Source organism: Rhineura floridana, chromosome 5 (genome assembly GCF_030035675.1).
Source record: "Rhineura floridana isolate rRhiFlo1 chromosome 5, rRhiFlo1.hap2, whole genome shotgun sequence".
Taxonomy (NCBI): Eukaryota; Metazoa; Chordata; class Lepidosauria; order Squamata; family Rhineuridae; genus Rhineura; species Rhineura floridana.
This window is the reverse complement of record NC_084484.1, coordinates 93,936,193-93,963,164: the sequence shown is the minus strand read 5'-3', so window position 1 is coordinate 93,963,164 and position 26,972 is coordinate 93,936,193. Positions and strand designations below refer to the sequence as shown.

General features: G+C 43.4%; 1 protein-coding gene across 1 annotated transcript in view; it reads right to left on the bottom strand.

Annotated features, from left to right (window-relative positions):
• DNMT3L (DNA methyltransferase 3 like) overlaps nt 1-26,096 on the bottom strand; it is a 49,747-nt gene extending 23,651 nt beyond the window's left edge. Inside the window, exons 1-8 of the mRNA XM_061629703.1 lie at nt 25,625-26,096; nt 24,554-24,649; nt 15,689-15,733; nt 13,438-13,517; nt 11,935-12,047; nt 9,193-9,379; nt 3,632-3,710; nt 477-559 (exon numbers count right to left, since the gene is read on the bottom strand). Coding sequence (XP_061485687.1) covers nt 477-559; nt 3,632-3,710; nt 9,193-9,379; nt 11,935-12,047; nt 13,438-13,517; nt 15,689-15,733; nt 24,554-24,649; nt 25,625-26,096 — 1,155 coding nt within the window. The remainder of the gene's footprint in view (nt 1-476; nt 560-3,631; nt 3,711-9,192; nt 9,380-11,934; nt 12,048-13,437; nt 13,518-15,688; nt 15,734-24,553; nt 24,650-25,624) is intronic.
• Between the last annotated feature and the right edge of the window lie 876 nt (nt 26,097-26,972).

Genomic DNA, 26,972 nt, shown 5'->3' with positions numbered 1-26,972 from the left:
TAAAATGAGTACTCGGCATACTCTGGGGGGTAAAGAAAGGCCGCGGAAGGAACTGGCAATCCCACCCCATATATATGGTCTGCCTAGTAAACGTCGCAAGACGTCACCCTAAGAGTGGGAAATGACTCGTACTATAAGTGCAGGGACACCTTTACCTTTAAGCCCACTGAATTAAATTGACTTCAGTACCTCTTATTCTCTCTTTGATTATGGCCAACATCTAATTTCCAGATTTGCCAAGGTTAAGGGGCAAGGCTGTCCTTTCCCTGACTTGAATATAATAAACAAATAAACAATCTGTAACATCTTTACTGTCTTTCATATATTTTCAAAAGCCATTCTTTGACTGATAGCAAATACAATTTTCTCCTAGTAAAATGTAATTAATAGGAGCAGAAAGATTATTCTAACATAATTAAACATCTAACATAATTAAAAAGGTGATTTGTACCGTCAACTCAATGGCATCTACTCACGTGTGTTCGTTTCACGTTAGTGACATCATCCAAATACTTCAGTCTACCATTGCCTTGCCCCAAAAATCCAAAGCTTTTCAGCTCTGGAGAACAAAAATGAAGAACTGGATTAAATACTGTACTCAGCAATATTTAATGTGATGTATGCATGTCTTTATTGATGAGTTGTTGGTTGCATACATGCACCAAAGGACAAAAGACAGGTCTGAAAACAATGCTCCATGGGCTCTTTTCTGTGCACTGGCTGGAAGTTATTCAAAATGGCAGTAGCTTTTCCACAGGGCTTCACATCATGTCTGACCTGAGCTGAAATAGCCACTCTATCTATCTATCTATCTATCTATCTATCTATCTATCTATCTATCTATCTATCTATCTATCTATCTATCTATCTATCTATCTATCTATCTATCTATCTATCTATCTATCTATCTATCTATCTATCTATCTATCTATCTATCTATCTATCTATCTATCTGTCTATCTATCTATCTATCAACCTACCCACCCACCCACCCACCCACCCTGCCCTTTCTCTCAGAAGGAATCCAGGGTGGCAAACAGAACACTAACAACACTCTAAAACAGACTTTAAAATATATTAAAACAAAACATATTAAAATAAAACATTTTTTTAAAAAAGCTTTGAAAACATCTTAAAAAGCAATTCCAACACAGAAGCAGACTGGGATAAGGTCTCTATTTAAAAGATGAGATGAAGTGCAGACTTCTTGCACCTATATGTAGAACCTTGGCATGCCCTTGTACAGGGGTGAGGAACCTGTGACCACCAGATGTTGCTAGACTACAGTTCCTATCATCCCTTACTATTGGGCATTCTGTCTGGGGTTGATGGGAGTTGGAGTCCAATAACATCCAGTGGGCCATAGACTCCCCACTTTGCTCCCTTCTTCCTGGGTGCTGGTGGCTCAAGCTCCCTCCTCACCTCTCCTCTTCTTCACCTTTTCTGCTGTGGCTGCCTTCTCCTCTCTCCACACTCTTCTCTTTCCAGTCTCTCATTGACTGAACTCTGCAGAGATCACCTCTGACCTTTTCCTAGAACTAGAGACTAGTGGGGGACTTTGTCAGTCAGAGAATTTGTCCAGTATTTTTAGGAGCCAGGAGAAGATCACCTGCAAGCTTGTTCTGGGAAGGGGTAATATTATTGCAGTTCTGGTACCCTTTTGAAATGTGCATGCTACTTCAGTATCACAACATTCCTAGGAATGGGGTGATTACTTGCAAATATGCTCTAGCAATCTCACCCCTTCCTTCTTCAGTGCTTACATTTTTTTATTTCAGCACAACTACAATAACAAGCACACTAACAGTGCAATTCTATATGCATCTATTCAGAAGAAACCCTCACTCAGTTTAATTGAACTTACTGCCAGATGTGTGTATAGGATTGCAGATAATAATAATAATAATAAATTTTATTTCTAGGCCGCCTATCTGGCCGCACAAGCGGCCACTCTACATAAGCCGGCTGGCTGAGGTGGCCTGGGGTTTTGTCTTTTGTTTTGTTTTTGTTTTGCTGCTTTTTTGGGGGGGGGTGCCATTGGTTTTAGCTATGGGTGGGTTCGGTTTCATTTTATATTGTAGTTCTTGGGTTTTTATGTAGTTTGTATGTTGTATTTTACTTTATCTTGTACGCCGCCTAGAGTGGCCGCTTGTGAGGGAGCTGCCTTATACCAAGTCCATTGATCCATTGAGACCAGTACTGTCAATGCTGATTGGCAGCTGCTCTCCAGGGTTTCCAGCAGGAGCTTTTTCCAACCCTGTCTGGAAACACCAAGAATTGAACCTGGGATCTTCTGCATGGAAAGCATATCCTCTACCACTGAGCTACACCCCTTCCTCATTTTATCCCTTTGCTAGAACAAGCCTGCAGGGGACTCAATCCTGGCTCCACAAAAGAACAGTGGAGGAATTTCCCTGACTTCATTTTCCATCAGAAAGTCCTCTGAGCTGACAAATCATCACTGAACAGTAACAGGAGAAGGCATGTTGCATGGTGTGTGATGGCTTTGCAGCCAGGTGGAGCAGCAACACCAACAACGTCATCTACTTCTCCCATTAGGTTTCTCAGTAGTGCTTTGCCAGTCATACAGGAAAGCCTGTGATGCAATTGCCTTTTAAGTGGAAAAGGAATGGCCACAAATTGGGTCTCAAAAAGAATGGGGATGGGGGACGACAGAAAATACTGGGATGCAATGATTTGGCAAGTGAGTGAATGAAGGGTAGCAAGTCTTGACTAATTAGCTAGTGTGGAGGTCACCCAAATTCTTGAAAGTGTTGTGGAGTTTGTAGGGGAGGATTAAGTGAAACATTGCCCAGATCAGACAATTTCCCTTCTGTTGGGTAAGGCCCCCCCATTTTTCTCCAATTTCTAAACAGTGCTTTAATTTCAGGGTTTGTTTTTTAAATCCTATGTAAAAGTGAAGATTGGTAAATATATTATACACTTTTGATAGTCTCCTATAATAAATGGCACTTATTTCAATGGAAGAGCTAAAGCACATGCTTAAATATCTCCCACTGAAACCAAAGGGGCTTAAAGCTATCTAACTGCCATGCAATATTTTTGCCATGCAATATTTTTAAAATAAGCAAAGACAACTGTAAAAAGCAACATTCTGAAGTCAGAAAGATTTTTTAAAATAGCTTCAACCATCTGTAGCTAAGGTATTTGCAAAGTAAATAGTTCCTAACGATCTTTGCAACAATACCAAGCCACAGATGCCTTCAAAAGCACCTTTCAAAACAATGTCTTGCTCTGTGCTTTGAAAGAGGCTTCTGAAGATCTGACAATCACCTGATTGTTGGATCGGCAGAAGCCTCGTTCAAAGTGCTGGGTGATAGTGGGGCTTCTGAAGGTCATCTACCCCTGTCAAAGCTCTGTCTTGCCTTGTACTTTGAAAGAAGATTCTGAAGCTCTGACAATCAGCTGAATGGTGCTTCTGAAGACACCTCCATGGGCAAAAAAGGTCACCTGGAATCATCATGATGTCAACTGTCTCAGCCCACCTATCAAACTTGGCCTGTGAGAGGTGGGGGGGATAACAATCTGGTTCATCAAGCTAGAAAGGTTTCTCATTCCTGCTATTGGGGAAGAGTAAACATGTTGTAAGCCTAATTTCCCAATTACTTACCTTCCGTAATATTGTCAAATATAGACAGCACATGGATTGTTTTCTTCTCCCATTTTTTAAGGGGGTGATATATCTGGGTCTGACAAAATTGATAAAAAATATGTTTCTACAAGGTGATTTTTTTGGTAAAAATGAACACAATAATAATTACAAACTACATGGATTTTGTTTTAGTAGTATGTGATTTTAGTTGTTACATATATTAACACAAGGACATTTTATTAAACAACTGATACAAACAAGCTTTTGTAAACCACTCCATTTATTTATTTTATTTTTACTTTATCCCACCTTCCTGGGAAATAAATGCTACCTGTACTATATCAGATCCTTTCCATAATTGAATGGTGTGCTGCTGTTAGCACCCTCTCCAGTCCAAGGGCTTCAGTACATCTAAATGAAGTTTTGACAGGAATCCCAGTGCCATTTAAGTCACAACTAACTTAGCTGCATCAGGGCTAAAGATATGGAATACCGCAGGAAAGATACAATGGGAACCCAACGATTACAAGATTTCCACCGCTGAGAAAATGTTAAGCACTCAGTTATTGCACTTGGGGCCAGTAGCAGTTTGTGCACTTCAAAATAACAAGCCATTGAGGTTCTTCTGTCACATAAGATCTTGGGGTCCATGTAACTATCATCACTTCAGATGTCTACAGTGCCTTCATTTGTGGTACATAGGAACACAAAAAGAACCCTGCTGGATCAGGCCAATGGCCCATGTAGTCTAGCATCCTGTTCTCACACTAGTCAGCCAGATGCCTCTGAGAAATCTGTAAGCAGGACCTGAGAACAACAGCGCTCTCCCGACTTGTGATTCCCAGCAACTACTGTTCAGAGGCGTACTGCATCCAACAGTGGCAGCAGATAGCCATTGATAGCCTTATCCTCCTTGAATGAACCAGAATGGAACCAGACTGCTGGCACTTAAAATTAAAAAGGTAGCAGAGCAGCTTTTAAACTGACTGAGGGGGGAAACCCGACAGGAGCTGAGAAACGTCCGGTTCGGAATAAACCTCCCCCCTGGGATAAAAACCAAAGAAATGATGAAATTTTAAAAGGGGTAGGCCTAGAAGTAGGCATTGTGAGAGCAGGGGCACAGGATAAAAATTCAGAAGAGCAAAATTACCACAGGCCAAACCACAAGTGCCAAAGACACTTGAAGAGAGACACTGCTTACAAGTGCCTGTACGCTAATGCTAGGAGCCTGCGAACCAAGATGGGAGAACTGGAGTGCTTGGTCTTAGAGGAGAGCATTGATATAGTGAGCATAACGGAGACCTGGTGGAATGGAGAAAACCAGTGGGATACAGTTATCCCTGGATATAAACTATATCGGAAGGACAGGGAAGGACGTATTGGTGGCGGAGTCGCTCTATACGTGAAAGAAAGCATTGAATCCAGCAAGCTTGAAACCCCAAAAGAGGCAGACTCCTCCACAGAATCGTTGTGGGTGGTGATACCATGCCCCAGGAGGGACTTAATACTGGGAACGATCTATCGTCCCCCTGATCAAAATGCTCAGGGAGACCTTGAGATGAGATATGAAATTGAGGAAGCATCCAAACTAGGAAATGTGGTAGTAATGGGTGACTTCAACTACCCGGACATAGACTGGCCGCATATGTGTTCCAGTCATGACAAAGAAGCAAAGTTTCTAGATATTCTAAATGACTATTCCCTAGACCAGTTGGTCATGCAACCGACCAGAGGGATGGCAACCCTGGACTTAATCCTCAGGACCGGGACCTGGTGCGAGATGTAAGTGTTGTTGAACTGATTGGGAGCAGTGACCACAGTGCTATTAAATTAAACATACATGTAACTGGCCAATTGCCAAGAAAATCCAACACGGTCACATTTGACTTCGAAAGAGGGAACTTCACAAAAATGAGGGGATTGGTAAAAAGAAAGCTGAAAAACAAAGTCCAGAGGGTCACGTCACTCGAAAATGCTTGGAAGTTGTTTAAAAACACTATATTAGAAGCTCAACTGGAGTGCATACCGCAGATCAGAAAAGGTACCGCCAGGGCCAAGAAGATGCCAGCATGGTTAACGAGCAAAGTCATGGAAGCTCTTAGAGGCAAAAAGTCTTCCTTCAGAAAATGGAAGTCTTATCCGAATGAAGAAAATAAAAAAGAACACAAACTCTGGCAAAAGAAATGCAAGAAGACAATAAGGGATGCTAAAAAAGAATTTGAGGAGCACATTGCTAAGAACATAAAAACCAACAACAAAAAATTCTATAAATACATTCAAAGCAGGAGACCATCTAGGGAGGCGATTGGACCCTTGGATGATAAGGGAGTCAAAGGTGTACTAAAGAATAAGGAGATTGCAGAGAAGCTAAATGAATTCTTTGCATCTGTCTTCACAGTGGAAGATATAGGGCAGATCCCTGAACCTGAACTAACATTTGCAGGAAGGGATTCTGAGGAACTGAGACAAATAGTGGTAACGAGAGAGGAAGTTCTAGGCTTAATGGACAATATAAAAACTGACAAATCACCGGGCCCGGATGGCATCCACCCGAGAGTTCTCAAAGAACTCAAATGTGAAATTGCTGATCTGCTAACTAAAATATGTAACTTGTCCCTCGGGTCCTCCTCCGTGCCCGAGGACTGGAAAGTGGCAAATGTAACACCAATCTTCAAAAAGGGATCCAGAGGGGATCCCGGAAATTATAGGCCAGTTAGCTTAACTTCTGTCCCTGGAAAACTGGTAGAAAGTATTATTAAAGCTAGATTAACTAAGCACATAGAAGAACAAGCCTTGCTGAAGAAGAGCCAGCATGGCTTCTGCAAGGGAAAGTCCTGTCTCAGTAACCTATTAGAATTCTTTGAGAGTGTCAACAAGCATATAGATAGAGGTGATCCAGTGGACATAGTGTACTTAGACTTTCAAAAAGCGTTTGACAAGGTACCTCACCAAAGACTTCTGAGGAAGCTTAGCAATCATGGAATAAGAGGAGAGGTCCTCTTGTGGATAAGGAATTGGTTAAGAAGCAGAAAGCAGAGAGTAGGAATAAACGGACAGTTCTCCCAATGGAGGGCTGTAGAAAGTGGAGTCCCTCAAGGATCGGTATTGGGACCTGTACTTTTCAACTTGTTCATTAATGACCTAGAATTAGGAGTGAGCAGTGAAGTGGCCAAGTTTGCTGACGACACTAAATTGTTCAGGGTTGTTAAAACAAAAAGGGATTGTGAAGAGCTCCAAAAAGATCTCTCCAAACTGAGTGAATGGGCGGAAAAATGGCAAATGCAATTCAATATAAACAAGTGTAAAATTATGCATATTGGAGCAAAAAATCTTAATTTCACATATACGCTCATGGGGTCTGAACTGGCGGTGACCGACCAGGAGAGAGACCTCGGGGTTGTAGTGGACAGCACGATGAAAATGTTGACCCAGTGTGCGGCAGCTGTGAAAAAGGCAAATTCCATGCTAGCGATAATTAGGAAGGGTATTGCAAATAAAACAGCCAATATCATAATGCTGTTGTATAAATCTATGGTGCGGCCGCATTTGGAATACTGTGTACAGTTCTGGTCGCCTCATCTCAAAAAGGATATTATAGAGTTGGAAAAGGTTCAGAAGAGGGCAACCAGAATGATCAAGGGGATGGAGTGACTCCCTTACGAGGAAAGGTTGCAGCATTTGGGGCTTTTTAGTTTAGAGAAAAGGCGGGTCAGAGGAGACATGATAGAAGTGTATAAAATTATGCATGGCATTGAGAAAGTGGATAGAGAAAAGTTCTTCTCCCTCTCTCATAATACTAGAACTCGTGGACATTCAAAGAAGCTGAATGTTGGAAGATTCAGGACAGACAAAAGGAAGTACTTCTTTACTCAGCGCATAGTTAAACTATGGAATTTGCTCCCACAAGATGCAGTAATGGCCACCAGCTTGGATGGCTTTAAAAGAAGATTAGACAAATTCATGGAGGACAGGGCTATCAATGGCTACTAGCCATGATGGCTGTGCTCTGCCACCCTAGTCAGAGGCAGCATGCTTCTGAAAACCAGTTGCCGGAAGCCTCAGGAGGCGAGAGTGTTCTTGCACTCGGGTCCTGCTTGCGGGCTTCCCCCAGGCACCTGGTTGGCCACTGTGAGAACAGGATGCTGGACTAGATGGGCCACTGGCCTGATCCAGCAGGCTCTTCTTATGTTCTTATGTGTCTAACTAAAAGCAAGCATGGCATCATTATCTGTTAGATCCCTTGGGAGAAGCTATGGTGTGTCCCCTCTGTATTGCTTGCAATCTCCAGCTTCCATACTTTAGCTGCCAGCTCTCTCTCTCTAGCGCCCAGGTCTCTGTCAGTCCACCTTTCCATCCTAAAATAGGAGAGCGGTCATCATGGAATTAATATCACTAATGTACAGCTTGTTAAACCACAAGTTAAATGAAGCAGATTATTATATACATGACATATAGCTCTACTTCATGCTTGTTACTGCATAAGAAAACATATAGTCAAATCTGAGATTCAACATGACTTCTTAGAACTACTTGGGGGATAATAGAAATGAGGAATTTTATCTGTCGGGAGTTATTGAATTGCTGGGTCATGGCATGTATCTATTGCTTTGCCCTTCAAGACAAAGTCTTTCTCCCCTCTTCCCTAGGAAGCTTAGCTGCCTTATAGCAAGTCAATCTAGCTCCGTATTGTTTACTCTGACTGGTAGAGGCTTTCCAAATTCGTTTTTTCCCTTCCATCATTCTTTTCTCTAACAGCTTCATGGGAAGGGCCATAGCTCAGTGGCAGAGCATATGCATTGTATGCAAAATGTTCCAGGTTCAGTCCTTGAAAACTCCAGATAGGGCTGGGGTTCTTTCCTGCCTGAAATACTGCAGAGTTGCTGCCAGTCAGTGTTGATGATACTGAGCTAAATGGACCAATGATCTAACCAGTAACAGTGTGTGTAGTGTAGTGTAGTGTGGAGCCATGGAACCTCCCTCTGGACACTGGTGTTGCTGCTTCTTACTTGGCTGGACTGGGGCATCAAATTCGGGGTTCTGTGGTTGCACTAGCAGGAACATCACAGATCACAGGCTTACAACAACCATACATATATACAATAAAAACCATGTAAACATTTTAAACCAGAGGTTAACAGGGTTTTTTTTTCCATTTTAAAATGTCATTTAAGCACTGGTACCAGATCAGCTGAAATAATTTTGCTGCCACCTGCTGGAAACAGAGCACATTGTTTAAGTTAGTTCTTTTCAATTGTTTTTGTTTTTTTTGTAGCTGTTCCATCCCTTGCTAGTCCCGGAGGTGAGTGAAAGTATCTGTGCCCTTCTAGCTGGATTTCACCTGTCAGAAAACAATATGGTCAGGGATCTAGAATCTATACAGCACATCCTATAGAACCTGTAGCCCTCCAGATGTTGCGAGACCCCAACTCCTAACAGCCCCAGCCAGCATGGCCAATGATGGAATTTGTACTCCAACAGCATCTGGAGGGCTGCAGGCTCCTCATCTCTGCTACAGAAAATTAATCCAATTAATGCAAGGATAAGAAACTCTGACTTTCTGGACATCTGAAAAAGACAACTGAGCTTTTCCTTACAGATCCTTGATCATAGAAGCGCTTCAGTTCTGCATGCCATTTCGTCTTCCTCTTTAGTAATCCATGTACTTCATGTGGCGCACACATGAAGCAGATCCAACTCTGTCTTTCTTTGATTCCCTCTGAAAGTCCAGGACGAACAAGCGTATCCACACATTGTTCGCAAAAACATCTACATTGTTAAAAAAATGAGCTCCTTTGAAGACATGAAAGACTATTTTAAAAAATTCACAATACATGCAAATCATCTCCCTGCCGTTTCACAAGGGATCCTGTTCTTCCTGTAGTTTGGGACATTCTGCAAAGGGGAGGGGCATCTAAATAGAAGTGATGCACCTGTTCCTGATGTGGGAAGAGACCATGCATTTCACTACAAGGAAAAAGGTGTGAGTTTCTACATTGGCTTTATACCAGAAGTGCAAAAGAAGAAGCATGAGTGATTTGCACTTCCTTTCTTCCTACTTTTCCATATGCCCTTGGTAAGGAACCAATTCACACAAAACTGAGTTAGATTAAAAGGACGTGGAAGTTTGTATCCATAGCTAGGAGGTGCCCAAATAAAAGGGGCAACAGGACAGTGATTGGAGTTGCTGTATGATCCTGCTAGCTCCAGTCTGCACCCCTGCACCACAGTGATTTCTATCCCAGAATAGGGTAGCTGAGCTCCACAGCACACTTCATTCCTTTGCAGCACCACTAGGCTAATCCAAGCTGCAGCAGCAGCAGCAATTGACACTGCTGTGCTCCTCATACTGGCTCAGTTCCCATGAGGAGGGTGAGCATAAAAGGGCTGGTCTAGAATTGATACTTGCACAAGGAATTCATGGGCTATCATAGCAAGCTTGGATCTCATAAAAACATAAGTAGAGCCCTGCTGGATCTGCCCAAAGGCCCATCTAGTCCATCTCTCTGTTTTCACAGTGGCCAAGCAGAAGCTCATGGGTAGCCTGCAAGCAGGACTTGAGTATGACAGCTCTCTCCCCACCTGTAGTTCTCGTATTAAGACAACTCGTATTAAGAGGCATACTGCCTCCAACAGTGAAGGTATTTATTCATTTATTACATTTATACCCTCTTTTCATGATAGAAACCCAAGGCGGCTTACATATGGTTCCCAGGTGGTCTCCCATCCAGGCACTGACCAGACCTGACCCTGCTTAGCTTCAGCAAGGAGCTGGCCTTATGTGCCTTCAGACCATAGCCTGGGTAGAACATAGCCATCATGGCTGGTAGCCACTGACAGCCTTATCCTCCATGAATTTATCTAATCCTCTTTTCAAGCCATCTCTTGTGCTGGTACAAGCCTATGCCTGGACATATGGGGATCAGGAACTTTTAAACAGCAAGTGGGCAAAGCTCCATGGCTCACCCTGCCAAAGGTGCTGCTGTAGTGTTTGTGTCACTACAGCTAAAGCACACCGTTTCGGATTGGGCTTGCCTGATGAAGGGCTCAGCATTTTGTCGAAACGTATCTGGCTTGTTGAACAGGTGAGTTGCTTCTGAGACTGGCAGTGAAAACAACCTTGAGAATTTTAGGATTTTGGCTGTTTGAGCCCATGTGCAAGCACACTGCTAGCCTGCAGACCTATGGTTACTAAAGGACCAGAAAACTGGCTTGGTCTGTTTATGTGCCTGAACAGCAGCTTGATCAGCAGAGATGAAGAGGTGACTGACATTGTTCATGGAAATCACCTTGTAATTAATGTTGGTCGAGCTGCTATTAAAGGCACAAAGCTGGAAGAGTTTGCCCTGCCATAATTGTCACCAAGGTGGTTGGAGATTGCTGCAGGAGGGATTGTAGCAATTCACTTCTGGGTTCCTAAGTGGCAATTCCACTAGTCCCTAGTTTGTGACTATAAACAAAGTCACTAACTGGATGGCTGCAATCACAAATGCAAACTACAGACTTTGGCTTCTAAGAGAGCAATCCAACTCAGGGGAAGCCAGCGTAAGTTGTGCTGCAGCAAGAGAAGCCGAAGTAAAGTTCCACCGAATCCGGTTGCCATTCAGGAACCTCTGGGTTGGCTAAATGCTGGCTCAGCTGGTAGCTGCACGCAGGGACCAGAAATTAAAAGCCTGCTCTCCCAAATACCCCTACTGGGGAGTAAGCCCATTGACTTCTATTGCAACTATTTTCTCAGACTGACCTTTTCCCCGGTGTAACTTTGGGCTGGATTGGGACTTGCAAAAGTGCTCCGAACATGAGCTGGATGTGGCCTACATCCCCTCACCTTGGCCCTTCCCCTGACATATCCCCAACATGCCCCTTTCCTGGGCCTTATGCTGGCTCCATTTGTGCTGGTAGTGCCTGAGTCAGCTGGGTTCCAGCTGCACCCTGGCTGAGCCGGGCTGAAGGACTTATGCCAGCATAGCCCAGCTGAGCTAGGACCCAGCCGGCTCAACTGGAGATCCTCCACATCCAACTTCCCTCAGCCTGGCATGAATGTGAGCTGGATTGCGCCCTAGGACTGTAATTCTAATCCCTCTTAAGTGGGAGTAAGCCCCATAGGACTTACTTCTGAGTAGACATGGGTAGGATTACACCGTGAAGCAGAAGATATTGCTTATATGATCCACCAAGTTTAGTGGAGTGGTCTGTTAGTAAAGTGAACAAGCACATTTTATCTGAATTTTAAAGCCAGATTCTCATTGCAACTCCATTTGAATCAGGGACCCATTAGCAAAAGTGCTACCACAAATCTGGTTGTGATTCTGAGTATCAGTTACCTGTGGCATTGTGTATCATCACACATTATGAGAGATTTACCCCAACAGCAGACTGTACAATCTGCTGCATAGCCATCATCATCACACAGGAAGAATCTCTCCAAAAAACGTTCCTTTAGAAAGCAACAGACATTAGTTAGTTATTAATAATATTTAACATTTCAGATGTTCTAAGCCCATTACATATAGTAGCTCAGTACTTCTTTAAAAAAATCTTTGTTTTAGAAGGCTAGTATTATTATTCCAATATTACAGATGGGGGGTCTGAAGCAGAGAATCATCTTACTTGAGGCTACTATGTCAGTTCATGGCTAAAGTGAGAGCTGAACCAGAAACTTTCAGCGTTTTTTAGACAAATGCACTTTTGATTTAGTAAACAGGGTTGTCTGACAATATAGAACTGGCTTTTTCAGCCATTCCTTAATATGTTTCTTATTAATTTCTTTTCTTTTTTTAAGATTAGGTTTAAGATATTTGTGGCTTGAAATAGGTTTTTAATTTGTGTACATTTGCATTTAGATTAACGCTTTGTAATGCTGGAAAAATCTTAAAATAAATACGGTAGTTTACATTTTTAAAAGTGCTGCTGATAATGACACTTTGCTCTTAATAGATCTAATATCTGACATCTGGTTTCTCAAAGTAGGAAACTGACAGCTGATTCAACCTGGAGCAAAGAGGGAATGAATGGGGAAAGACAGGAATGCCACCAATATAAAATATTGTCATTATTGGTGTCCTCACCTTGCAAGGTTTAATATCCTTGACTTGAGAACTTTTAATATGAGTCAGGTCTTTGGACCATGTGTAGTACAATGAAGCAGAGAGTGCTTTTGGGTGCCTTTGACCATTAAGGAACAACACATCTCAGATTAAGGGTGTGAAACCTAATGCTTTATAGCATGCATAGGGAAGTATTTAATTTGAGGCCACTGTGGAAGTACATTTGTGACATTTTGTTCAATGTATTTTCATTGCTATTGGACGTGCACGAAGCATGGAAACGAAGCAGTATATCTGCTCCCAAACCTTTGCAGGCACAAACATTATTGAAAGTGGTATCACATATATCTGCCTCGATACCATCATAAACACAAATCATAATGAATGCAAAATAAAACAGATATCTGGAGCAGCCTAAAATCAGTGGGGTTTACTCCAAGCTGAAGATGGTAATGGCATTCTCACAACTAGAACGGCAGAAGAACCCAGCGTTAGTCCTGAACTGAAGCTAATGCTCACTGGTGTTGGTTCTGGAAGAACCTTGATTTCATGAGGTGCGGCTATATTTTCCTGCAAGTGGAATTAGTTATAGAAAAGAGTGTCTCTGAAATGTATCTGAAAAACCGTTATGCCCCTCCAGAAAGAGCAGACTACTGAGGCCTCTCTTTTTAAAAAATATAGATTAAGGACAGAGATGGTGCTCAAAAGCATGGATAAAGGAATAGGGAGATTGACATAGAAGATTTGAGGAAGATATGAAAATCCCAATCAACTACTTACGGTGCATGGAGCACACATTCCTCCTTGAAACAAAGGGTGCTGAGTATGAATCTCAAGGCTTCCACAGCATATGCAGATTTCTACAAAACACAAAAGATACTAATCTTACACTATGTTTAGCGTTTAGCATCCATTTCCAGAGATCCTGTGATTTTTTAAAAAAAGTTTTGTTTTCTGAAATCAACAATTAAATTACGTTTCTTTCACATTCTGCAATCTGAGATAGGCATGAACTGTGAACCAGACAGAAAAGAGACACAGATCCTATCCCTTTAAGTGTGGATTCAGACCATCCATCCATACTGCATTTTTATAGTGCAAGGTTCCTGCCATATACTGGCATAACTGATTCAACCCTGCAGTGCATTGTGATATGGTTATCCCAGTCTAGCGATTTGTGTGCACAGCAGTGGACTGTGTGCATGGATCTATGCCCTTCCCTACCAAAAAGCTTTGATGCCAGCTCTGTGTGGGTGTGGGTGGGAACTAGGCAGGCCTAAACTGAGTCTTCTGTACTATTCCCAAATAGGCAATTGGTGCTGTGTCTATAAGCATTGACTGTTTATTTGGTGCTTTGCAAGTGGTTCAAATCCAGCACTATGAAATTTGATCATAGGGTTGTATTAAATGAAGTCCTACTCAGAAGTCTATTCTAAGCAGGGCTAGTATTGATATGAGTGGAGAGCCAATCAAGGGATCTTTTATTCACATGCTCTGATGTAGCTTGTTTCTATATATGAGCTGTCATTGCTGTTTTGGGAGAATGTAAGCATCATCTTAGAAGAGGCAATCCCTCTTGAGAGGTCAGGATTTTTTCCCCTAAAATGGCACACATTCCTTATTTTATTTATTTATTTATTTATTTATTTATTTATTAAATTTATTAGTCGCCCATCTGGCTGGTTGTCCAGCCACTCTGGGCGACGTACAAGATAAAAAACAATACATTAAAACGTTAAAATTTAAAACCATAACAGTAAAAACCTAAGCCACCCCAAAAACCTGCCTGAAGAGCCAGGTCTTCAAGGCCCGGCGGAAGCTCATCATAGAAGGGGCATGGCAGAGATCATTTGGGAGAGAGTTCCACAGGGTGGGGGCCACTATTGAAAAAGCCCTCTCTCTAGTCCTCACCAGTCTAGCTATTTTAACCGGTGGGATCGAGAGAAGGTCTTCTGAGGCTGATCTTGTTGAGCAGCATCCCTGATGATGCTGAAGGCGCTCCTTCAGATAGACTGGGCTAAAACCGTATAGGGTTTTAAAGGTCAAAACCAACACCTTGAATTGGGCCCGGTAAACAACCGGTAGCCAGTGCAACTCCTTCAGCACTGGAGCGATGTGATCTTGCCGGCGGCTGCCTTTAATCAGACGAGCCGCCGCATTCTGTACCAGTTGCAGCTTCCGGACCATTTTCAAGGGTAACCCCACTTAGAGCGCATTACAGTAGTCTAGGCAAGAGGTGACCAGGGCATGTACCACCGGTGGGAGCAGATGGTTGGGAAGGTAGGGGCGCAGCCTCCGTATCAGATGGAGTTGATACAGCGCCGCCCGGCTCACAGCCGAGACTTGAGCCTCCATGGACAGCTGGGAGTCAAGAATGACCCCCAGGCTGCGGACCTGGTCTTTCAGGGGCAATCGTACCCCATTGAGCATCCGCATACTGATGACATTGCAGCCCAAATCTCCTGATGATTGCCCCCAGCGGCTTTATATAGATGTTGAACAGCATCAGGGAGAGGATGGAACCCTGTGGCACCCAAGTGAGAGGCCAAGGATCCAAGACCTCATCCTCCAATGCCACTCTTTGGTACCTACCAGAGAGGAAGGAATGGAACCACTGCAATACAGTGCCCCCCATGCCTAACCTCTTCAGGCAGTCCAGGAGGATAACGTGGTCAACGGTATCGAAAGCCACTGAGAGATCAAGGAGGACAAGGAAGGTGCATTCGCCCCTATCCCACGCCCTCCTCATATCATCTACCAAGGCGACCAAGGCTGTTTCAGTCCCATGTCCAGGCCTGAAGACCGATTGAAATGGATCCAGATTATCCGCTTCCTTGCAATTTTGTAAGCATTTTTAATGTAAAAAATAGAATTGTTTTAAAAAATCTGCTGCCTGATTAATTGGGGAGCAGCTTTTCAATCAAAGGGGTTTAAACTGATTAATCTAACTAGTTGACCAAGCCCTATTAATAGATATTTATAGTAGTAACAGTCATAGCAGTAACAATAGCAACAAATACTCATGCCTCACCTTCAATATTTCTCTTTTTGAAGTTTACTTCATATGCAATGTTTTCTAGGGAAAAAAATCAGGGTACTTTTTACATGTGTGGCTTACATTGGCAAATGTAAAATCTAAGTTGACTAGAATGTGCATTTGATTTCTCTTTCATATTATACAACAACAGAAAGTGGCTAGCATGTAAAACCGGGGAAATAGGAGGAAGGAAAACCAAAATGCTAGAAAAATAAGTATTTATTTGTAATCCAAGCCCGATGCATTTCAGCCTTTGTATATTTAGGCCTTCAGCAGGGGAATAAAGGCTGGCAAGAAGTATCTTCAAACAACTGCTATTTGAAGATACTTCTTGCCAGCCTTTATTCCCCTGATGAAGGCCTAAATATACAAAGGCTGAAACACGTTGGGCTTGGATTACAAATAACTATTTATTTTTCTAGCATTTTGGTTTTTCTTCCTCCTATTCCCCCTCTTTCATATTATAGCCCACCTTGGTAACATTCATCACATGTAGCGCTAATGGCACCAGAAAAATCCAAAGGGTCTGTGTAGTTTTATGTATGAAAACAGCTTCTAAGATTCCAGTAAAAATAGGCTAAATTGCCAGGACATCAGCACCAGGGTGGGATAAGAATTATACTTGCCTTGAAATAGCACAATCCTATACAGTTTCCCCAGAAGTAAGTCTCCTTAAGTTCAATCGGGATTACTCTCATGGGTATAAGCTTACAGGCTCATAGAGCAATTCTATCTCATTTACATGACAGTGGAGGTTAAGAGAAGATCTTTCAGAGCAACCATGACATACATTGACCTGCCATTTCTCTGGGGGCAGGATGGGAAGTATGGAGGGGCAGTTTTGTCTTCTTCCCTCCCATTGACTACAGTGGCATTCCATGGGGACATCTGGTGATGTGAGCACCGGTCAGCTGGCATACCTGCCTCTGCTGATGGATCAGCACTTATTCTGCTTTCTAGTCCCTCAGCCAGCTTTATGGTAGTGGGACCATCTTTATGGTGCTTCCTTCTGGGTATTGTTAAAATATAGCCACTGTGCCCTAGAATCAGACTATTCATATGAAGCAGGGGTGGCTAACCTGTGGTCCTCCAGATGTTATTGGACTCCACCTCACATCAGCCATGGGCAGCATGGTCAAGGATTATGCGAGTTGTAGACCCACATCATCTCAAGGGCTACTGGTTGGCATGCATGTCACAATTCCATATAATAAGTAAGATGTCTTCTTTTTCTACATATTTTTTATGTACCTTGCCTCTTGCTATTTATTATCCTGTGGTATTTTGAACCTTCCTCTTCCAACAAGCCTTTTCAGTAGATACCTTTATCCTAGTTTGCATCTGTATTGGAATTGTTTTTAAGATTTTTTTTAAAAAAATATGTATTTGAAGAGGTTTTGTTTTTAAGATGCTTTTAGTGTTTCAAAATTTGTTGTCTGCCACCCTGGGCTCCTTTTGGGAAGAAGGGCAAGTAATAGCAACAACAACAACAACAAACCTCATTTTAAAGATAGCTTTAGTTACTAAAAATGCAGTTTTGTTTTGAGCAGGAATATGGATAAATGAGATACTCCTTTCTTCCTAAATATTAGACAGTTTCATTGATTTTTTAAAGTGCAAAATTGTAATGAACAACTGTGTACAAAGTGTGTGGGTGCAAAGGTAAAAGGTTCATTCCTGTAGCAGATGCAGTCTACATTGAGGCAGAACAAAACTTCACATAACATTGTGTTTAACCCTTCTTGAAGACAAGATTACCTTTCCTTGGTTTGGGAGTGTTGAATTCTTCCACAGGACTTATAGAAATCATATCAGAATTATAGTTCCTTGGTGATACAGCTGAATTTGTCATGAGAGAGAGAGGGAGAGAATATCAGATAGTTAGTTTTTTTTCTGGGGCAAAACAGCAATAATATGCCTCAGCAATGGCCTGTATATCATGCTATGTGAAAAGTGTTGCTTTAGTGTGAAACAGCAAAAACCTAAGTAAGGCTGTAAACACACTAGTCACCTACAGAAAAGCATTTCTATTAGCCACACCTGGAGGGGGAATGGATTGATCTGCCAATCAGTTGTGAAATCTCTTCGAAGATGATTTTTTAAAAAAATTGCACTCAAGCTGCTCCCACCAGGTTTTGCAGTAAAAAGGGGTGGAGCTTGACTAGTGTGTGCTCCCGTTTTCAGAAGAGAGAGGTGTAGAGCCCTGGAACTGGCAGAACAGTGAGTGTGTTTCTACCCTAAATCTTAAGACCTGATCCTGCCTTAAGATCCTGTCTATAAGTCTTAAGCACATGTTATTCAGAAGTAAGTCTTGTTTCTGTAGGGCTTTCCTCACAGGTAGGTGTATGTAGATTGCAATCTAATATATTTAAACAAAATGTATTTCATTCTTTACATAATTTTAATAAAATCAAGAATAAGTTTCAAGCTCTTAGCAAAAATTCCGGTGTTTTGCCTTTGTTAGCCAGAAGACTTCCCCCTTTAGGATGCACACCTTAACATGGTGAGGGTTGAGAGTGTTGAAGAAGCTGAGAGCAATGCCGTCAGGAGTCTAGACCAAGAGGCTAGACTCCTAGCAGGGGCACCCAAGGCGGAATGGTCAAAGCTGAGACACCAGACTAAGATGCATCCAAACTCAGAGGAAGGCAATGGTAAACCACCTCTGAATATCTCTTACCACGAAAAACCTACGAACAGAGTATCCAAAATGCAAGACGAGATAGTGCTGGAAGATGAGACCCCCACATCAGAAGGCACTCACCGAGCTACTGGGGAAGAACAATGGACAAGTACGAGTAGCATTGCGACTAATGATGCAGCTGGGTCAAAGCCGAAAGGAAGCCAGAGGTTGATGCACACAGATGCGAAAGGAGAATCTGGAGTTGTATGATACACACAATAGGAACATGGAATGTGAGAAGCATGAACCAGGGAAAGTTAGAAATTGTCAAGCAGGAAATGGAACGCATCAACATTACAATACTTGGTGTGAGTGAATTAAAATGGACAGGAATGGGACATTTTGAATCAGGCAACTACAAAATATTTTATGCAGGAAATGAGAAATTAAGAAGAAATGGGGTTGCTTTAATAGTGAGAAGTGATGTAGCAAAAGCAATTAGGAGTTACAATGCAAGGTTTGAGCGAGTGATATCAATGAGCTTAAACGGGAAACCTATTAACATAACCATCATCCAAGTCTATGCTCCAATGGCAAATGCAGAAGAAGAGGAATTGGAGAGATTTTATGCAGAAGTACAGGAGGAAATTGATCACACACCAAAACAAGATGTGCCGATAATCAGGGGGGACTGGAATGCAAAAGTAGGGAACAAAGAAGAACTAGGAATTGTGGGGAAATGGGGCTTAGGAGACAGAAATGAAGCAGGAGAAAGACTTATTGAATTCTGTGAAGCCAATGATTTGTTGCTTGCAAACACATTTTTGGAGCAACCGAAAAGACGACTGTACAAGTGGACATCACCAGATGGTCAATATAGGAATCAAATTGATTGTATAATTGGTAGCAAAAGATGGAGAAGTTCCAAACTTTCTGCGAAAACAAGACCAGGAGCAGACTGTGGTACAGATCATGAACTGGTAATATTGAAAATCAGAGTTAAGCTAAAGAACAACAACAAAGCAATCATAATGCCGAAATACGATTTAAGTAACATCCCAGAAGAATATAAAGATCAAATAAGGGAAGGTGATTGAGAGAGTTGTGGCGCAGCAACTGCAAGTACTCTTGGATGAAACAGATTATCTTGACCCATCCCAGTCTGGGTTCAGGCCTGGTTATGGGACTGAATCGGCCTTGGTCGCCCTGATGGATGACCTTTATTGGGAGAAAGACAGGGGGAGTGCGACCCTGTTATTCTTACTTGATCTCTCAGCGGCTTTTGATACCATTGACCATGGTATCCTTCTGGGCCGGCTTGGTGAGATGGGTATTGGAGGCACTGTTTTACAATAGTTCCGATCCTATCTCCAGGGTAGTTCTCAGAGAATAGCATTGGGTGACTATCTTTCAACCCCCTGGCAGCTGTGCTGTGGGTTACCGCAGGGTATCATCTTGTCCCCCATGCTGTTTAACATCTATATGAAGCCCTTGGGAGCAATCTTCAAGAGCTTTGGGGTGTCAGCAGTATGCTGATGATACCCAGCTCTATTTGTCCATAACATCTGTATCGGGAGAGGCCGTGCAAGCCCTGGACTGCTGCCTGGACTCGGTGGTAGGCTGGATGAGGGCCAATAAACTGAGTCTGAATCCTAGCAAGACAGAGGTGCTGTGGGTTGGTGGTTCCTGAGTTCAGATAATGGGTCAGTTGCCTGCTTTGGATGGGGTCATACTCCCCCTGAAAGAGCAGGTCCATAGCCTGGGGGTGCTCCTGGATCCATCTTTGTTGCTCGAGGCCCAGGTGACCTCAGTGCCTTTTACTAGCTTTGGCTGATGAGACAGCTGCGGCCGTTTCTGGACCGGGATAGCTTGACCACTGTTGTCCATGCACTGGTAACCTCCCGTCTGGATTACTGTAATGCACTCTATGTGGGGCTGCCCTTGAGGTTGGTCCGGAAGCTGCAGCTGGTGCAAAATGCTGCAGCAAGACTGCTCACTGGGGCAGGGTATCGCCAACATGTTACCCCGCTGCTGAAAGAATTGCACTGGCTGCCCATTTGCTACCGGGCCAAGTTCAAGGTTCTAGTTTCGGTGTACAAAGCCCTATACAGCTCGGGACCAGGCTACCTGAAAGACCGTCTTACTCCTTATATACCCAGTCGATCACTATGCTCTGCAGGTGAGGGCCTCCTGCAGATACCATCTTATCAGGAGGTTCGTTCTGCACAATATAGGAAATGGGCCTTTAGTGTGGCAGCACCTACCCTGTGGAATTCCCTCCCTTTGAATATTAGGCAGGCACCATCTCTGCTATCTTTTTGGTACCTTTTGAAGACTTTCCTCTTTCAGCAAGCCTTTTAAGTTGAGAACTATCCTAGTCTTCGTCTGTGTTACAATTGCTTAATATGTTTTTTAATAATGTTTTTAACCCTTTTTAGAACTGTTTTTTAATGTTTTTAACTCTGTTTTGTTTTAATGTATTTTAAGATCTGTTTTTATGATGTTTTAAAGTGTTTTTAGCACTTTGTTTGCCGCCCTGGGCTCCTGCTGGGAGGAAGGGCGGGATACAAATTAAATAATAATAAATAACTAACTAAATAAATAAAGAACAGATTTTAGGGTTTAAACTAAGTTGTCAGAGAACCAGAAGAACTATGGAGTGAAGTCAGAGACATTATCAGGGAAGAATGCAAAAAGACAATACCTAGTTAAAAAGAGAGAAAGAGCTCGATGGATGACTGAAGAAACTCTTAAAATGGTTAAAGAGAGAAGGAAAACAAAAGCAAGAGGAGATAGAAATACGGTCAGAACCCTAAATGCAACAATACAGCGACTCCTGCTCCTGCTGGGAGGAAGGGCAGGATATAAATCAAATAATAAATAAATAAATAAAAATAGTATGTACGGATAAAGAGAACTATTTGTCAGGGGAACACACTGACTGACAGAGATGAAATAAAAGGAAGATGGAAGCAATACACTGAAGAACTCTAAAAAAGATGCCAGGATGACAGATTCATTCATGGAGGAACCGTATGATGAAGAACCAGAAATTTTAGAATGTGAGGTAAAAGTTGCTCTTCAAATACTTGGAAGAAACAAATCACCAGGAACAGGTGGCATACCAATAGAGTTGCTACAAGTTACTGAGACTGAATCTGTCCAAATGTTGACAAGAATTTGTCAAGAAATATGGAAAACTAAACAATGACCCACAGACTGGAAGCGTTCAATATATATCCCAATTCCTATGAAAGGGGATCCCAGGGAATGCAGTAATTATCAAACTATTGCCTTAATATCCCATGCAAGTAAAGTAATGCTCAAGATTCTACAACAAAGGCTCTTACCATATATGAAGTGAGAAATGCCAACGTCCAAGCTGGATTCAGAAACAGAAGAGGGACCAGAGATCATATTGCAAACATACATTGGATCATGAAATGGACCAAGGAACTTCAGAAGAAAATCACCCTGTGCTTTATAGATTACAGCAAAGCCTTTCACTTTGTAGATCATGAAAAACTATGGAATGCTTTAAAAGAAATGGGGGTGCCACAGAATCTGATTGTCCTGATGCTCAACCTATACTCTGAACAAGAGGTTACTGTAAGGACAGAATATGGAGAAACCAATTGGTTCCCAATCAGAAAGGGTGTGAGACAGGGGTGCATTTTATCATCCTATTTGTTTAATCTATACGCAGAACATATCATACGGAAAGCGGGATTGGACCAAGATGAAGGAGGAAAAGATGAAGGAGGAAAATTGGAGGGAGAAATATCAATAATTTAAGATATGCAGACGATACCATACTACTAGCAGAAACTAGTAATGATTTGAAACGAACGCTGATGAAAGTTAAAGAGGAAAGCACAAAAGCAGGACTACAGCTGAATGTCAAAAAGACTCAAGTAATGCCAACAGATTTATGTAACTTTAAAGTTGACAGGGAGGACTTTGAACTTGTCAAGGATTATCAATACCTTGGGCCAGTCATTGACCAAAATGGAGACAATAGTCAAGAAATCAGAAGAAGGCTAGGACTGGGGAGGGCAGCTACGAGAGAACTAGAAGAGGTCCTCAAATGCACAGATGTATTACTGTACACTAAAGTCAGGATCATTCAGACCATGGCATTCCCGATCTCTATGTATGGATGTGAAAGTCGGACAGGTGAAAAAAGCGGATAAGAGAAAAATCAACTCATTTGAAATGTAGTGTTGGAGGACAGCTTTGCGCATACCATGGACTGAAAAAATGACAAATAATTGGGTGTTAGAACAAATTAAACCAGAACTGTCACTAGAAGCTAAAATGATGAAACTGAGTTTATCATACTGTTATGAGCATGGGGGTTGGAATGGATGATCCCTGTGGATCCCCTTTCCCACCTCTGATTTGGAATAAATACATAATTTATTTGTGTTGTGGTCATTTGACCACTTTCAGAATGCCAACGTGTATTTAATTCCTCTTGAAAATGCAATCACCTCTGCTTGACACGGAAATGCTTGTGGGAATAATTTCTTCCACAGAACTCAGATAAAGCACAGCAGAACTATTCCAGAATGATATCCCTGGAGAGAAAGAAGGGGAAAGAGAGAGATTACCAGGGCTTAGCCACACCGCCGCCATTTTCCTTTGTGTGAACCTCTCTCTCTCAGCACTGTATAAATCAGTATACATAGCAGTGCATCCAGCATATATGTGTAGATAGAGAATATTTTGTTGCACAACTTTGTCTCTTGAACTTGCAGTCAAAAGCAGGGAAATGAAAATTGGCAAGACCTTTTTGTGTGAGAAGTAGCGGCAGCAGGGGGAGTACACAAAAATACTGTGAGGTCTATGAAATGCTGGAGGCATAGCTGTAAGGGGAAGAGGCAGCTTTGCTAGAGAACTTCTTTCCTTGTTGAAAGAAGCTAGTCAAATGCTTCTTTGCTTGAGGGCTACAGTGACACATGGTTCTACCTTTTCAAAATAGCTATCTACAAATGAGATAAAAGAATCCCATTTTTAAAAAGTTTGTAGAATGGCACAGGAAAAGGAGCGCTGACATTAGTAATGGGGCCACTAGATGTTCACTTATATAACCACAGCCCAAAGAGCACTTGCATTTGCATTAGAAGATGAAGGAAACATCGCATTTCCTTAGCTGCAAATACTGTGGTTCATTCCTGGGAAACTGCATTTCTCTGCCAACATCTGACTATGGGTGCTTTGGAATGACCTGTTTTGTGGATGATCAGCATCCTGAATCAGCACAAAATCTTCCAGAATCCATCTGGCTCTGGGGGTTGTGTGTAGACCCCCTCCACGCTTATAGTAAAGATGGAGCTAGCAAGTTCAAAATGGGTGATGCAACAGTTGTGCCTCTAAACACCCACAGCAGCTCCAAGTGCTCACATTAGTGCAGGGATAGCCATCATGGTGCCCTCCAGATGTCTTGAACTACAACTCCCATCATTTCTGACCATTGACTATCCTGGCAGAGGCTGATGGGAATTGTAGGCTAAGACAGCTGGCTTCCCCCCAGTTGTGTAGTGGCAAATTCAGACATGCAGGGTCCCTTCATGATAGTTACACCACATCCCCTTACAGCCACCCTCCCAGGATTTACTATCTCTTCTGAAATTATAGAATTATATAACCAGTATAAAACTACAGTGTGCATAGGCTGCTCCCCACTTAATCTCTCTCTCTGGGGGCTAAATGTTGCCAGAAATGTTTTGATTTTAAGAATTCTGAAATGAAGTTCAAGTGTAGAACTAGGATTTGGGAGACAAAGGTACTTTGCCATGAAGCTCACTTCTCACTTACCCTAAGAGCCATGAAAGGGGAGGTGTGTGTTGGCTGTTGAGAAGAGTCTTCTCAGTGACTGACTCACTTCCTTTCACTCTGATTGGCTCCAATCAGCATGAAAGACAAGGAAGCATGTTGTTAGCCAAGTCAGAAGACTCTTCTCAGTGGCTTACATGCTCCCCTTTCATGCCGAATGGCTCATATATAGGGACCCTCCTGGGACCCTGCTCCCAAAAAAGTAAGGGGTCTATGATGCCCCCCCACAACCCCAAAAGACTACACCCCTGCCCTGCACTAGTGGTTTGGTGCAACCATCTCTGCTGGGTGTAGACTCTGAGAGTGCTGCACCAAAGCTCCCACATCAGCCCTCATTTTACCACAGATCAAACCCATTTCTATGGCCATAACTTTTCAATTCTTCTTGAAAACACCATTACTTGCGTTCGGTCCTGGAGGACTTGCTGGTGGCATTTCTTCCACGGAACTGACAGAAATGATGTCAGCATGACCGCCCTGGGATGACAGAACTGAAACTGAAAGGGAAAGAGAGAGAGAGGGGGGGGGAGAGGCCGGTCAGAGTACTGTGGGAAGTCAGTGACCCCTGTGGCCTCCCCTGACTAAGCTGCTCGTAGTGGCACAGCCGAATGGTCTGGGGAACAGCGCAGGTTGACACCTCTCAGCCACAGGTACAGCAAGGATTCCAGTGGGAACTAAGAGCAACTTTGGGAGTCTGGATCTAACCCAGGCATGGTTTGTCTCATTTCCTTACGGTGACCAGGCTGGAGTTGGGTGGCACCATCTTCCTTGCTGTTCTGTCATCAGCTTTAGGGATGCCTGCGAGGGAGGGCAGGTGGCAGCTATGCCCCAAGGCCTTTTTATGGAATTGTTACTGGGTGTCCCTTTTTTTTTAATTATTCAGATGGCTTGCAAGTGGAAGCCTCTCTACCATGCACATGCCCTGGCATTCGGACTGAGGCGAAAGTGGTTCAAACAAACACAAAAAACAAAGACAAACAAAAAAGGAAGTGAGTACAGCCTTGCAAATGCATTTACACAAATTACTAGCCTAGGAAAAATTCTTCCTAGCCTGCCCGCTCATCAGGAAATGCATGACAAAACAACTGAAAATTAAAAACTGCTGCTGATGACCCATGCCCTGCTGTGACAGAATTCGCGGGGGGGGGGGAGAGAAAGAAGATAGGTTGAACCAGACGGCACAGCGGACGGAGAGATTTCCTTAAGAAGTTTTTCAGATAGCCTGGTCGCTTGCAACAAATAGCCCTCAGAATTATCGTGTAATGTGCAGCTACTTTCTACTGTTTCTATTCACTTCCATTCTAGTCAGTGTTCCAGTGGCTTCCGATCTGAGTTTGTGTCCTCGGTTCATTGATTACATTTTAGGTGTCCGTTTGTGTCCAAAAGCTAGGACTGGGTCTCCATTTGGACACAAAAGATTCCTTAAAAAAATGCCTTGCTCTGTGCCCTGGGGGACTCTTTCACTCACTTGCCCCCGAGTGGCTGTCCTTTTCGCTGTCCAGCACGACGACGGAAGAGACGCTTTGCTCGCTCGCTTCGCTTTCCCCGCGTGGCGCGCTCATCTCTTGCTGCCTGGAGCCGGGACCGAGGAGGCGAAGAAGAGCGTTTGGGGTGTGTCCTGGCGGGCTGGAACGGAAGAGCGAGGTCAGGTCTGCGAGGGCGAAGGAAGGCGAGGGGAAAGTGACCCTCCTGGAGCAGATCCATCAATTCACGGCTGCAAAGGCCATTCTCACAGAAAAGACCCGCCGCTTTGCTTAGAGGAGCAATAACACGGATCGTTGTTACGTGTACACGAGAAATCGCGGGTGTCTGATCAGCTGGCATCCGGAGTAGTTCGGGATCGCCAAAGGGGTTTGCTAGAAGGAAAGGCAAACTCTGGGACCCCCTCGAGAAGGAGTTGGTCCAGTGGGTCAAGAGTATTTGCTTGCCAGACTCAACTCCCATCTATACTCCGGATTAAGGTCCAAAGCGTACATGCTAGTCGTTCCCTCGGAACTCCGCGGGGCTTGCATGCGATGAGAAGACCCTGAAGATCGGACTGCCGGTTGGCCTCAAAAAGGAACTGAGGATCGCAACCATTTAAAGCAGGGATGGGCAACCTGATGCCCTGGAGATGTTGTTAGGCTCAGCCCCAGCCAGCCGGGCCAACGGTCAGGATGACGGGAACGGCAGCCCACCAACGTCTGAGGGCTCAGGTTGAAAGGTTCCCATGTAGAATGTGGGCAACATTGAACCAAGAAGTAAATCCTGTGACCCGCCCCCCCCCCGCCAACCCTGTTACTAATTTCTCATGCTTATAATAGACACAAAGTTGAATGAGGGAAGTTTTAAAAGATTTTCTAAAAACAACCCTGTATTTCATAGCACATGCTTATAGAGACACTCTAAACCTCTTTTCTGTACTGGGCGAGGCTCTACTTCAAGGGCGGGAAGGGAGCCTGTGGCCCTGCAGAGATTGCCGGCCCACAACTCCCACCCTCCTTGACCATTGCCCATGTAGACTGGGACTGAAGAGAGCTGGTGCCCAGTCCAACAGCATCTGGACGGCCACGGCCATGATTTGATGCCCTCAGTTCTGAGCACTTGCCTTTCAGGTGGGTGAAAGAAAATCTTCTCTCGCACCTCACCCTGGTAGCTCTGTCATTTTCCACGAAAGGAAAGACGCAGCTGATTGACACCGAAGCGGCCCGGTAACCTCCCGTCAGGCCCCCTTGGATGCCTTTGGCACCCCCTGGAGTCGATGGCAAATCTCCCGTTCGTTCAAAAATACGCAGATTGCAGCTTTCCCCGCCGGCAGACACTTCATCTGCTTCTGATATT